Source organism: Zootoca vivipara, chromosome 4 (genome assembly GCF_963506605.1).
Source record: "Zootoca vivipara chromosome 4, rZooViv1.1, whole genome shotgun sequence".
NCBI lineage: Eukaryota > Metazoa > Chordata > Lepidosauria > Squamata > Lacertidae > Zootoca > Zootoca vivipara.
The window spans coordinates 75023934-75035236 of record NC_083279.1 but is presented as its reverse complement, the minus strand read 5'-3'; the positions used below and the strand labels follow the sequence as shown (position 1 = coordinate 75035236).

Sequence of the window (11303 nt, the reverse complement as noted above, 5' to 3'; positions counted from 1 at the left end):
GTTGTTCCAGCTTCATGTGTTGTACTTGCTTTTTGACATGTTCACCCTTAAGTGACAGGTGCATATTTTTTGTTTGTATGTAGTAATGTTAATGGGAAATAAAAGAGCACATCACATTCAAGCTTGTAAAATGATTAGTAGGTATGAAAATGAATATGCATTCTAAAGCCATTTTGTTCATTTATGCTGGACACACAAGAATTGGGCTGTTTTTTATGTTTGTTGTTGAGTTCCACCTTATTGCCACTTCACTTGGAGCAGCTGACTGTTTACAGTATCAGAATTTAAACAGATAATTTGAACTATCAAGAAACCTATTTACTCTTGTCATGTAAATTTGAAAATTAAGAGTTTGAATTTGTATGCAAGTTTTGGTGAGGCTCTTGAATCACAGATATGGTAATGTCATTATAAAGACTTCATGCACCTCAGAATGAAATTTTATAGTACTACAAACAAGATAAGGATTAAACCGATCTTTCACTAGGACCTTTGAGTGGAAAAGTGGACTTTGTGTGTGGTATAAGGAAGAACTTACCCGTTACTTTGCCTACATCAATGTCATAAATTGTGTTCTATACTGTCCTATAGCAAAATTACTTTACATGCAGATTAAGCAAATTTGCAGGTAGTGGTTTAAGTGTGTCAGCTCTGAAAGATGGAGAGGCCAGTTTGGCCTTAGCAATCCTCTGAACAACAGTGATAAGGTACTGTATAAGCAAATTGTCATTATAGTTCTTTCTATTTTCTCTTTAATGGCACCCTTCTGCTTCTGTAGGTACATTTTATTTTTGTTGTTCTGAGTTGCTCCTACTCTAATTCTGCTGTTGACCCATTTATTGGTATGTTACTGCTTTTCAAACGGAATAAACTTGTGTCTAAAAATTTGTCAACTCTAGACATGAAAGTAAAGCTGCTGCACTTATTTATAGAGTAACTTTATTAACAGTAAAGACAAAATTTTATCACTGGTACAGCAGGGCAATTCTAGCCAACAAAATTTAAGTTGTTTATGACAGCGTGTCAAATTTATTAACTGGCCAGCCTTTAAACAAGAAGCTATAGGAAACAAACATCTGCTTTGTTACTCAACTAGTCTAACTGCCCACAGTGACAGTAGAGCTTTTCAGTGCCTGTTTACAGATTTGAGTGTGGCTTTGAATTCTGGGGTTAAACAATGTTTGACTAACACTGCAATTGCGTAACACTCAACAGTAAGCCCTACTGAATTCCATAGGGCTTATCTCTAGGTAAGTGTAAAGGACTGTGTCTGGGCACAGCAGCTGCCATATCAGTTTTCCTGCAGTTTTTTTCTGTGGCAAGGCAGAAAGTAGGGACATTTTTTCTTCCTCCTTTCCATTTTAGTCAAAGTGAGGGTATAGTGTCCCTTTGTTTGTTTGTGAAACAAAGGAGCTCTGGGCACACCCTAACATAACCTGCTTCCCCCTACTCTACTGGGAGAACATTTTGCCCTGGTGGAACTTTGCACTGGTATATTAGGGGGCTTCTTCCAGCATTTCATTTACAGAGGTATCACTCCCTGCTGGTGGAGCAGCGCTTTCTCTGCTTCTCAAGGCCCCATAAGCCAGCTTTCAGAGAGATTGGGGTTGCTCCCTTAAAAGTCCTTAGGCAAAGTTACTAGGAACACTATAGTCAACATTGTAGAGCTGTCTGCTGCAACCTGTCTGCAAGAACTAAGGAACATTTCTTGTAGCAGCTTTTGATCTGGCTGTTATAGTGATGGAGGACGCTGCAGAAAGAAACCAATCAGAGAGAACAATTTATATTGCATTGTTTTCCAGCTGCAATTTCACATTCAACTTGGCTATGACTATTGGGTGTCAAAAATGAAACCTTTGCAAAGCCACATGCATAGGTAGGTGAGTTTATGTTCTGGGGTGTTAGGTATGCTTTAATTTACCCAAGAAGTGAATTGTGGTTTCTTCCTGCTTCTCTAGATTAAATATCAGATGTAGTAGTATGTATTCGGACTCATAATTATCATGTATACTTGAGTACATCTACTTATACCTTCCGAATTAGTTACAAATCCATAGGTCATATCCTGAATGAAGATAATCTCTCTGGCAATTATCTATCAGTATATATTTATTTGTTTACTAATCAAAGGATACTGGGGCCCGAATGAAATTCTGCTACAAGGAAGATGGATTTGTTACAGATAGCTGTCATGTGTAACTGATTTACAACCTTATTTGTGATTGTTTTACTCAGTCGAGAGACAAAATCAAGGGAAACAATGAAATGTTCTGCACGTTAAAAATATTCACAAATAACAGTCTAGATTCAAGTTATAGTAAGGGAAGCACCACCAAATCTACAAGACAGATTACTATCCAGCTTTTTGTTTTTAAACCATATTCCACAGGGTAATGTCTGAAGGAGGAATAATGGTCTCTTTATATTTGGGTAGCTATTAACATGACAAACCACAGCTGTAGTTGTACCTAATTGGGCCCATTAAACACTGGCCGCTGCTGTTAGTGCTCTCACCCTATCCACTTGCTATATTTTAGGGTCACTAATAGGCAGAGAATTCCTGACTGGGCAGAAGCTCACCTAGTCCCTATTTCCAGAAGAGCGATGCAAGAATGTCCTTTCCCCTCCTTTAGTGCTATGGGAATAAGCTACAGAAGTGTCTCTGTTTTATTGGAAGCCTGATACCATGCTTAGCAAAGTTATATTTTTTTCTTAGTATTTTGGACAACTAAGTCAAAATCTTCAAGGATGAGAGAGATCTTTGTTCTTTGGCTTCTGTTTGTGCCTCTTCAGGGGATTGAATTGACCAATTTAGTGCATCCAGTATTCTGAGTCACCTACTGGAGGCACCAGCTTTTTCTGGTTCCTCACCCAAATGTATAGCATATGGAAAATGTGATCTGCAGAATCCTTTGTGTTGTTATTAGTAAAGGGATTCCTGGAAACGGTTCAGTGAAAGGGATTGATTACTTCTCTATTCAGATGCATGGCTGTTTACACACTCAGCCAGCCTAAGGAATCTCCCAGAAAAGTCAGGCACACACAGCATTTAATAAATTACAAAACAGTAATTATACAAATACACATTATGAGCAACGTTTCTCAATTTCCTACATTCTCGAAGCAATTTTACTTGCCATGTTAGATGTATGGGTTTAGTACTGAATAATTCAATATAGGATTTAAATGCCCATCTACCCAGACACTACTGTTATGCATATATTTCACAATGTTTCAAATGAAGTTGATGGAAATTGTCAAATTGCATAAAATTACATATTCTTGAAAATTAGTGTTGCACAAGAAAAAATAAAACCTCTTCGGTAACTTAGGAACATTTATGTAGTAACATTTTCTACATGTCCACTTGGAAGCAAGTGTCATGTAGTTAATTGGGATTGCCTTCCAGCTGTGTATAAAACTGCAGCCTTAATAAGCTTTTCTGATATTAATTACAACCTTGAATAAGTCGAAGCTTTATTTTATTTTATTTATTTGAGTAAGCACCATTGAATTTAGTGGGATTTAGTTCTGAGAATCCAAATATGGTATTTGACTGTAAAATTCACATAAACTGGAAGAAATAATCTATATAGTGTGATGATTGCAGTCCAGTATGCATCTTTTAATGTCTACATTTGTGACTTTGGGAGGAAGACTTAAGAAGCATCTCTTAAGGTTTTCACTATGAGCTTGTTCCCACAATTGACTTGGACAATTGGCTTAGGCAAAATGAAGTACTATTTCCACAGGTAGTTTACATCCAGCTGTCACACCACAAGGGGATGGACTGTAGAAATGGCTTTTTAAAAATGCTTTGGATAGGGCAGGCACAGGCAAATTCCAGCCCTCCAGATGTTTGGGACTACAATTCCCATCATCCCTGACCACTGGTCCTGTTAGCTAGGGATGATGGGAAATGTAATCCCAAACATCTGGAGGGCCAGAGTTTGCCTATGCCTGGGATAGGGCGACCAACAACTACCGGTATTAGCCATGGGGCACTCAGAGCACGACTCTAAGCCAAAAGGCTAAGAGCTCCACTCAGCAAAATTAGCAGAAAGTGCAGTGCAAGGCTGGTTGACCACATTTTGAAGAGACCCGCTCGGAAGACCACTTTTAAGTAACATGCATTGCTAGCTTTAAAAAAAAAAGCCCACTCAAGGAGACCATTCCCCAGAGTTCAAAACTGCCAACTGTACTGTTGAATGGAAGCAGTATGGTTAAAGGCAGAATGTCTCTGAATACCAACAAACGACAGAGGAAGACTGCCTTCATGTCCTTTGGAAACATCCTGGAAATATCTGCCGGATCACGGTTGGAAACAAGATACTGGACTGGATTAGACTTTTGGCTCGATGCAACAGAACTCCTTGCAGTTAGTTGAAGAACCTGTCTTCACTCATGGTACATTAAAGGTCTGCCCATGAAAACTGACATGTGTTCATTGTTCCATATGACGTTTCAGCTACAATTACCTCTTGGTTAAAAACTATGGTCTGGTAATCTGTGTCTAGGAATCCTTCATTTTAGGCAGTGGGATGAGATGCTTCTGATCACAGCAGTTCATTATGTGGGAGTGTTCCCCAAAGGCTGTAGCGTGGCCCTTCATTTCTACAATGTACAATGCCGGATCTCAAACCTGAAAGGCACGTGTTCTGACCAAAGGATCCTCTAGCTGTGGTTACTGGTGGCTGCAGGTAAGCACTCTTTTCAAATGCAAAAGAAAAAAGCCCTCTGCTTTATTACTCATAAAACAATGTTTATGCTTCACCACCACAAGATCCAGCCAACATTATCCTGCGATACCATTGACATTTTACCTCCATCATTTATGCATTACAAGTTTAATTTTTTACTCCAGCAAAGCTAGTTCACTGAGCCATGCAGGCAACTTAAAACAAAACCTGAGAATAAAAGGCCTATTAGACCACCTTATATTCACTAGGAATATTCAATGAACACCAATAAAATACTAGCAGCAACTCATCCACTACCTTCCTGTGAGAATTATTGTGCAGGTAATTTCTTAATAGGCCTGAACACTAGGGTGCATTAAAAAATAATAATGACAGAACACTCATAGCTCCACAATGATAAAAGATTTTCCACAAGAGGCTTTGATGTGATTGGAATTGTTGACACACACATAACTGCCTTAAAACATGTCTTTTCCTTAAACTGGCCATCGATAAATAGCTTTTCTAGTAAACGGCTTTTAAATCGGGCAGCACATCTCAACAGATGGCATATTTATGAGAACATTGAAAGGCTATAAATTTTTATACTGGTTGATAACTTGGTACAAAAAGTACTATTTAAAGGGGCCATTTCTATATGACGAGCCGGAACGGAATATTGAAGGAAATGGTTTGGCTCTCCCCAACCCCCCAGCTCCACTGTGGCAGTAATTAGTTGATTTCTATGTGCTGGGTTCAGTTACTTCTGCTCTTAGTGGCTGAAGAGAGCCTCAGACTTAGAAGCTAAGGATGATTTAATAGTCATTAACTGTCCATTATTAGAAACATTGGAAATTAAGGATGCTGGCAGTCCAGTGATATTTCAGAGTCTGTGCTCATAATTACCACTGCTGTCATGTGCTACACAACTTCTGGAAGGTGCAAAAAGAACACTCATTTGATTCTTAGCGCAGCAAGTGTAAGAAGATACCCCCCCAAAATATATCCTGCACTAATTAGACTGTGAAACAAGTAACCTAGATACTGTTTGGTGAGAGAAAGAATCCACCATGTTTGCATCAAATACAGGAAACTATGAGGTTTCTATATTTTAAAGCAATGTGCATCCTGCCATTTTTTGAAACATCTTTACTTTTTTGAGGTAGAGACTAGCAATCCTAGGTATAACTAATTCTGTCTGAAGATGAGGTGCACTCGTAAGATACCATTAAATGTTGTCCATATCTATTTTTCTACTTGTGTACATTTTGATAACCTGTTTCTTTTCTCCTATTCCCTCAAAATCCCAATAAGCAGCAGAGATGCACATTTGTAGCAATAGCAATAATCTGTCCGATTCAGAAAGATGGAGCTAACTGGCAATGAAATGCAAAAAAAAGACTGTGACAACTGAATATAGAGTAGGGGATAACCACATTTCAGGGTTGCTGGAGCTACTTTTTTTCTAAAGCCCCAAGATCTACTAGTCAGAGCCGGGTGCAAAAGACACAAGAGTTCCTGTCTGAACACATTCTGAGCCCAGGAATTTGTTTTAGGTACTACCGGTAGAAATGAACGGAGCTCGCAGTCCTTTCCCATAAAAGTCTACTCCTTGTTAGCTTTCTCCATGTCCCTTTCTGATCTACTGCCTATCGCCCCAAGATCTATTAGCAGATCCTAATCTACTTTCATGGGTTCCATGATCACTGCAGATGGTGACAGCACTCACGAAATTAAAATATGCCTGCTTCTTGGGAGAAAAGCAATGACAAACCTAGACAGCATCTTCAAAAGCAGAGGCATCACCTTGCCGACAAAGGTCCGTATAGTTAAAGCTTTGGTTTTCCCAGTAGTGATGTATGGAAGTGAGAGCTGGACCATAAAGAAGGCTGATGGCCGAAGAATTGATGCTTTTGAATTATGGTGCTGGAGGAGACTCTTGAGAGTCCCATGGACTGCAAGAAGATCAAACCTATTCATTCTTAAGGAAATCAGCCCCGAGTGCTCACTGGAAGGACAGATCCTGAAGCTGAGGCTCCACTACTTTGGCCACATCATGAGAAGAGAAGACTCCCTGGAAAAGACCCTGCAGGAGGCAGTGGAAGACAGGAGTGCCTGGCGTGCTCTGGTCCATGGGGTCACGAAGAGTCAGACATGACTAAATGACTAAACAATCTACTTTCTGCCCACCCCTCAATTACAGCCTTTTAAATCTGTTCTTTTGCATTTCACTATTATGTTAATTCTCCCTTTCACATACACAAAAATGCAGAATTGGACATTTTACGTGAAAAAAGTTATCTAGAGAATTCAAGGAAGGTACTACATATTGCAGTAAGCAAGAAGCAGTTGCCGGAAACATTTAGGGCATTAAAGAAAATGCATAAACCTGTTAATACCCAGTACTGAAAACAGTGGTACCCCAGGTTAAGTACTTAATTGGTTCCGGAAGTCTGTACTTAACCTGAAGCGTACTTAACCTGAAGCGAACTTTCCCATCGGAAGTACTCAACCTGAAGCATACTTAACCCGAGGTGTGACTGTACTCATGTCCTGATATGATGGTGCATGTCCCCCACCACACACACATAAACAAAGAGGGTGTGGAGGAGGAGTTGCGCAATTTCTTGATGCCACGACACAGGAACTTTGTCCTACACAACACTGCAGGGGGGAGAACTAAAAACACTGGCTGTGTTCAGCAGCGGCTACATGTGCCTTGGATGATGTGGGGGAGCATGGGGAAATGCCCAGGGCCGAGCGTATTAGGATAATTGTTCTAGGGAAATTACTGGTCACACTACAGTACTGTCTTCTTAACTAAATAGGCATAATACATCGCATGAAAAAACAACAACAAACAAACCCCGGCGCGGGAGGTGAGAATTAGATGTGCAAGCACCAGCCATCTGTTTAGTATAACACATAGTTCCAGCACTGGAACTATCCTTCTTTTGAAAAGCAAATTTTAAAACTTAAGGCTTGAAATGATGTGGGCACAGCATGGTTGAAAACTTGGGGACAGTGCTATGTTTGTGTGAAGAATCGGCACAACTTCTATGAGATTGGAGGGTGGGGTTTCCTTGCCAAACAGTTTTGTTCCCTTCCCATGACTGACAAAGGTGCAATAAATTACCCCAAATAATGACAAATAGGCCATTTAATGGAGGGCAGGCCTGCAAATGCTATTTATTTGTGACAAATAAATGGAATCTCTGCGATCAGAGGCAACACATTCTGTGTTGAGTACTGCCCTGCCAGGGGCAAAACAGAGGGTATTCAAAGCCGTCCACTGCTGAGCTTCCAGAGGCAACTGGTTGACTATTGCAGAAAGTCGACTAGATGGAGCTTCATCTATTCTAACAAGGTTTTTACAAGCCAACTTTGCTTGATTTGCAAAATGCATATGGGCCTGTAGAATTTAACTTCGCTTAGTGCATAATTTTATTAAATTATTATTTATTTATTAAGAATACAAATGAGGGTTGCGGGTGGCGCTGTGGGTTAAACCACAGAGCCTAGGGCTTGCCGATCAGAAGGTCGGCGGTTCGAATCCCCATGACGGGGTGATCTCCCCTTGCTCGGTCCCAGCTCCTGCCAACCTAGCAGTTTGAAAGCACGTCAAAGTGCAAGTAGATAAATAGGTACCGCTCCAGCGGGAAGGTAAACGGTGTTTCCGTGCGCTGCTCTGGTTCACCAGAAGCGGCTTAGTCATGCTGGCCACATGACCCGGAAGCTGTACACCGGCTCCCTCGGCCAATAAAGTGAGATGAGCGCTGCAACCCCAGAGTCGTCCGTGACTGGACCTAATGGTCAGGGGTCCCTTTACCTTTAATAATACAAATAACACTGGTCTTATTCCATTAACCACAAACTGGCCTGCCAAACCCAAACATCAATACCTTTGTCAGCAGGCAGCAACACAACGGATCATACAACCATCTTATGAACTGAAAAACACTGAACATAGCGTGACAAAAATCCACCAACAATATACTATATACATAAACCTTCATATATTTACAGCTACATACAGAAATTTAGGTTGGCTGTAACGTGAGAAAGTTCTGCATCCCATAGGTGGTTGGTAGAGGGTTCTTAAGAAACAGAGGAGATTGGGTTATGAGGTGACCCCATTTGCGTCAGCACCTTATCTAGCCATTGCAATGGTCCATGCAGGTGGATCTCGATCCAGCACGGAGTACTTGTGACATCCTGCCGATGATACTCCGCTCCCCAGCCCTACAAAACAGATGGACAAATGCCAAAGGATTTTAAAAAAACATCAAACACTCACATTGTATTTGCCATCTTATTCTTCTTTCTGTCAAGGCAGATCAAATTGTAGCAATAGAAGTTTGTGATGGCCAATGGCTGAGCAATAAAGTATAAAATTAATCACAGCAAGATAAATTCGTTCATTCAAGGAAACTGATCAGTAAAGCAAAAAGCTCCATTGCATTGTCTCAATTTTGAACAGATTTTACACTCTCTTAGGTCATTATCTAGGATGCTAAAGGTCTGCAGCTCAAATGCACTTGCTTTGAGGGTGGTTTCTGAATGACTCACCTGAATGACACCTGAATGATTCACAAATGAACATATGAACTGCATTCACTGAGCAGCACTGTGCTTGGAGGCGATAAGATTGTGAGTTGCTGTTTCGCACAGACAAATCATCACTCAGTGACAAATCTTCACCCATCACAAAAGCACACATTTTCTTTCATAAGGCGTATATTATTAGAGGAAGAGAGATCAGATTTGTGACCCACTCAAGTGAATATTTTCTCTTACCTTGTTTTGGTGTAAGGTGCAAACCTCGAACATATTTATAGTTTTTAATGCGTACATTAATGTCAGGTAATCACTCCTATGTAAATCACCCAAAATCTTTGTTTTAAGGCTCTTCTATTTGTTACTAAGTTCAACATGTCAATCACAAGCCGCTAATACATGGGTAGGCAACCTAAGGCCCAGGGACCGGATGTGGCCCAATCGCCTTCTAAATCCGGTCCGCGGCCGGTCCGGGAATCAACGTATTTTTACATGAGTAGAAAATGTATCCTTTTATTTAAAATGCATCTCTGGGTTATTTGTGGGGCCTGCCTAGTGTTTTTACATGAGTAGAATGTGTGCTTTTACTTAAAATGCACCTCTAAGTTATTTGTGGGGCATAGGAGTTCGTTCATTTATTTATTTTTTCAAAATATAGTCTGGCCCCCCACAAGGTCTGAGGGACAGTGGACCGGCCCCCTGCTGAAAAAGTTTGCTGACCCTTGTGCTAATAGGATACAGAGGTGGCGGAAGGAAGAAATCAGACTTTGGAGAGAGGGGGGGGGGCATCTGTTATGCAGCATAATGCTCACGTCTGACTTTATATGAACGAAACAGTGTCTGACACAGCATATCACCTCTCATTAAGTGGTTCTTTAACCCCCTCTGCTGGTAGTTTAAAAACACTGACAAGTATATGAAAGGTGACTATGCCCAAGTCACAAAACACACTGGTTTTGCTTCACTGGGCTACCCATGGGCTACCCTTCATATAAAAAGCTGGTGTGCCACCAACTTATATGATTAAGATACTAGAATCATAGAATCATAGAGTTGGAAGAGACCACAAGGGCCATCCAGTCCAACCCCCTGCCAAGCAGGAAACACCATCAAAGCATTCCTGACAGATGGCTGTCAAGCCTCCGCTTAAAGACCTCCAAAGAAGGAGACTCCACCACACTCCTTGGCAGCAAATTCCACTGTCAAACAGCTCTTACTGTCAGGAAGTTCTTCCTAATGTTTAGGTGGAATCTTCTTTCTTGTAGCTTGAATCCATTGCTCCGTTTCAAAGGATTCTAGGTAAATATCAGGAGTATCCGATTCGTACAGGCTGTTCACCCAAATAAGCAGATTGAATAACTAGATGTCCTTGTGTATAATTAGACCAGAAGATTGCCACAGAAGAGTGTGCACCTGTATAAGATGTGGCTATTACGTGGGTTAAACAAAAGCCACCCACGTTTCCTCGATTGCCTTCCAATAACTATGGCCAGGAATAGGAGGGGCCACCTTGACAAATTACAGAGGCATGTGGCAATTTCCCCAGTCACTCTTACTTGAATCCTACGCGAGGGTTGGGTAGAAAGGAACTAACATGCAGCGCCTCACGTAAGCAACACCTTCTCCCCCATGTCTGAATTGCAGAACTTGCTTTGCTGACTGCTGTTCAAAAAAAAAAGCTCCGCTAACAATTAATCGTGCCACTTTGGCAGCTCACAACCATGAGGTTGGGGGTAGAGAAGACAGAATGGAGTCCTTACTTTGACGAAGCTCATTCGGATGGTGCACATCTTGGTCAGCTCATACACCACCTCAAAGCCGTGGTTCACAGACTGGGCCAGCAACTGGGCAAAGAGCTGGTTGTTGAAAATCTTCAGGCTGCAGCCGCTGGGGATTTTGCAGACGGTGGCAGGGTGGAAGCCGTGCTGGTAGTTGCAGTTGCGGCTCTGTACAAAGATGCTGCTGTCGCTCACGCACTCTGCGTACACCTCTCCCCCCACGTAATACAGGTGGACACCTGAAAAGGGTGGGGTGGGGGAAAAGGGAGAAAAGAGACAAGGTTTCAAC

The 11303-nt window shown here is 41.3% G+C and overlaps 1 protein-coding gene across 3 annotated transcripts in view; it reads right to left on the bottom strand.

The window, feature by feature from the left end:
* Window positions 1–922: 922 nt before the first annotated feature.
* SMAD9 (SMAD family member 9) overlaps window positions 923–11303 on the bottom strand; it is a 50562-nt gene continuing 40181 nt past the window's right edge. For all 3 annotated transcript variants that reach the window (XM_060273774.1, XM_035115958.2, XM_060273775.1), the window contains exons 6-7: window positions 10997–11253; window positions 923–8921 (exon numbers count right to left, since the gene is read on the bottom strand). In XM_060273774.1, coding sequence (XP_060129757.1) covers window positions 8778–8921; window positions 10997–11253 — 401 coding nt within the window. In that variant the 3' untranslated portion in view covers window positions 923–8777. The remainder of the gene's footprint in view (window positions 8922–10996; window positions 11254–11303) is intronic.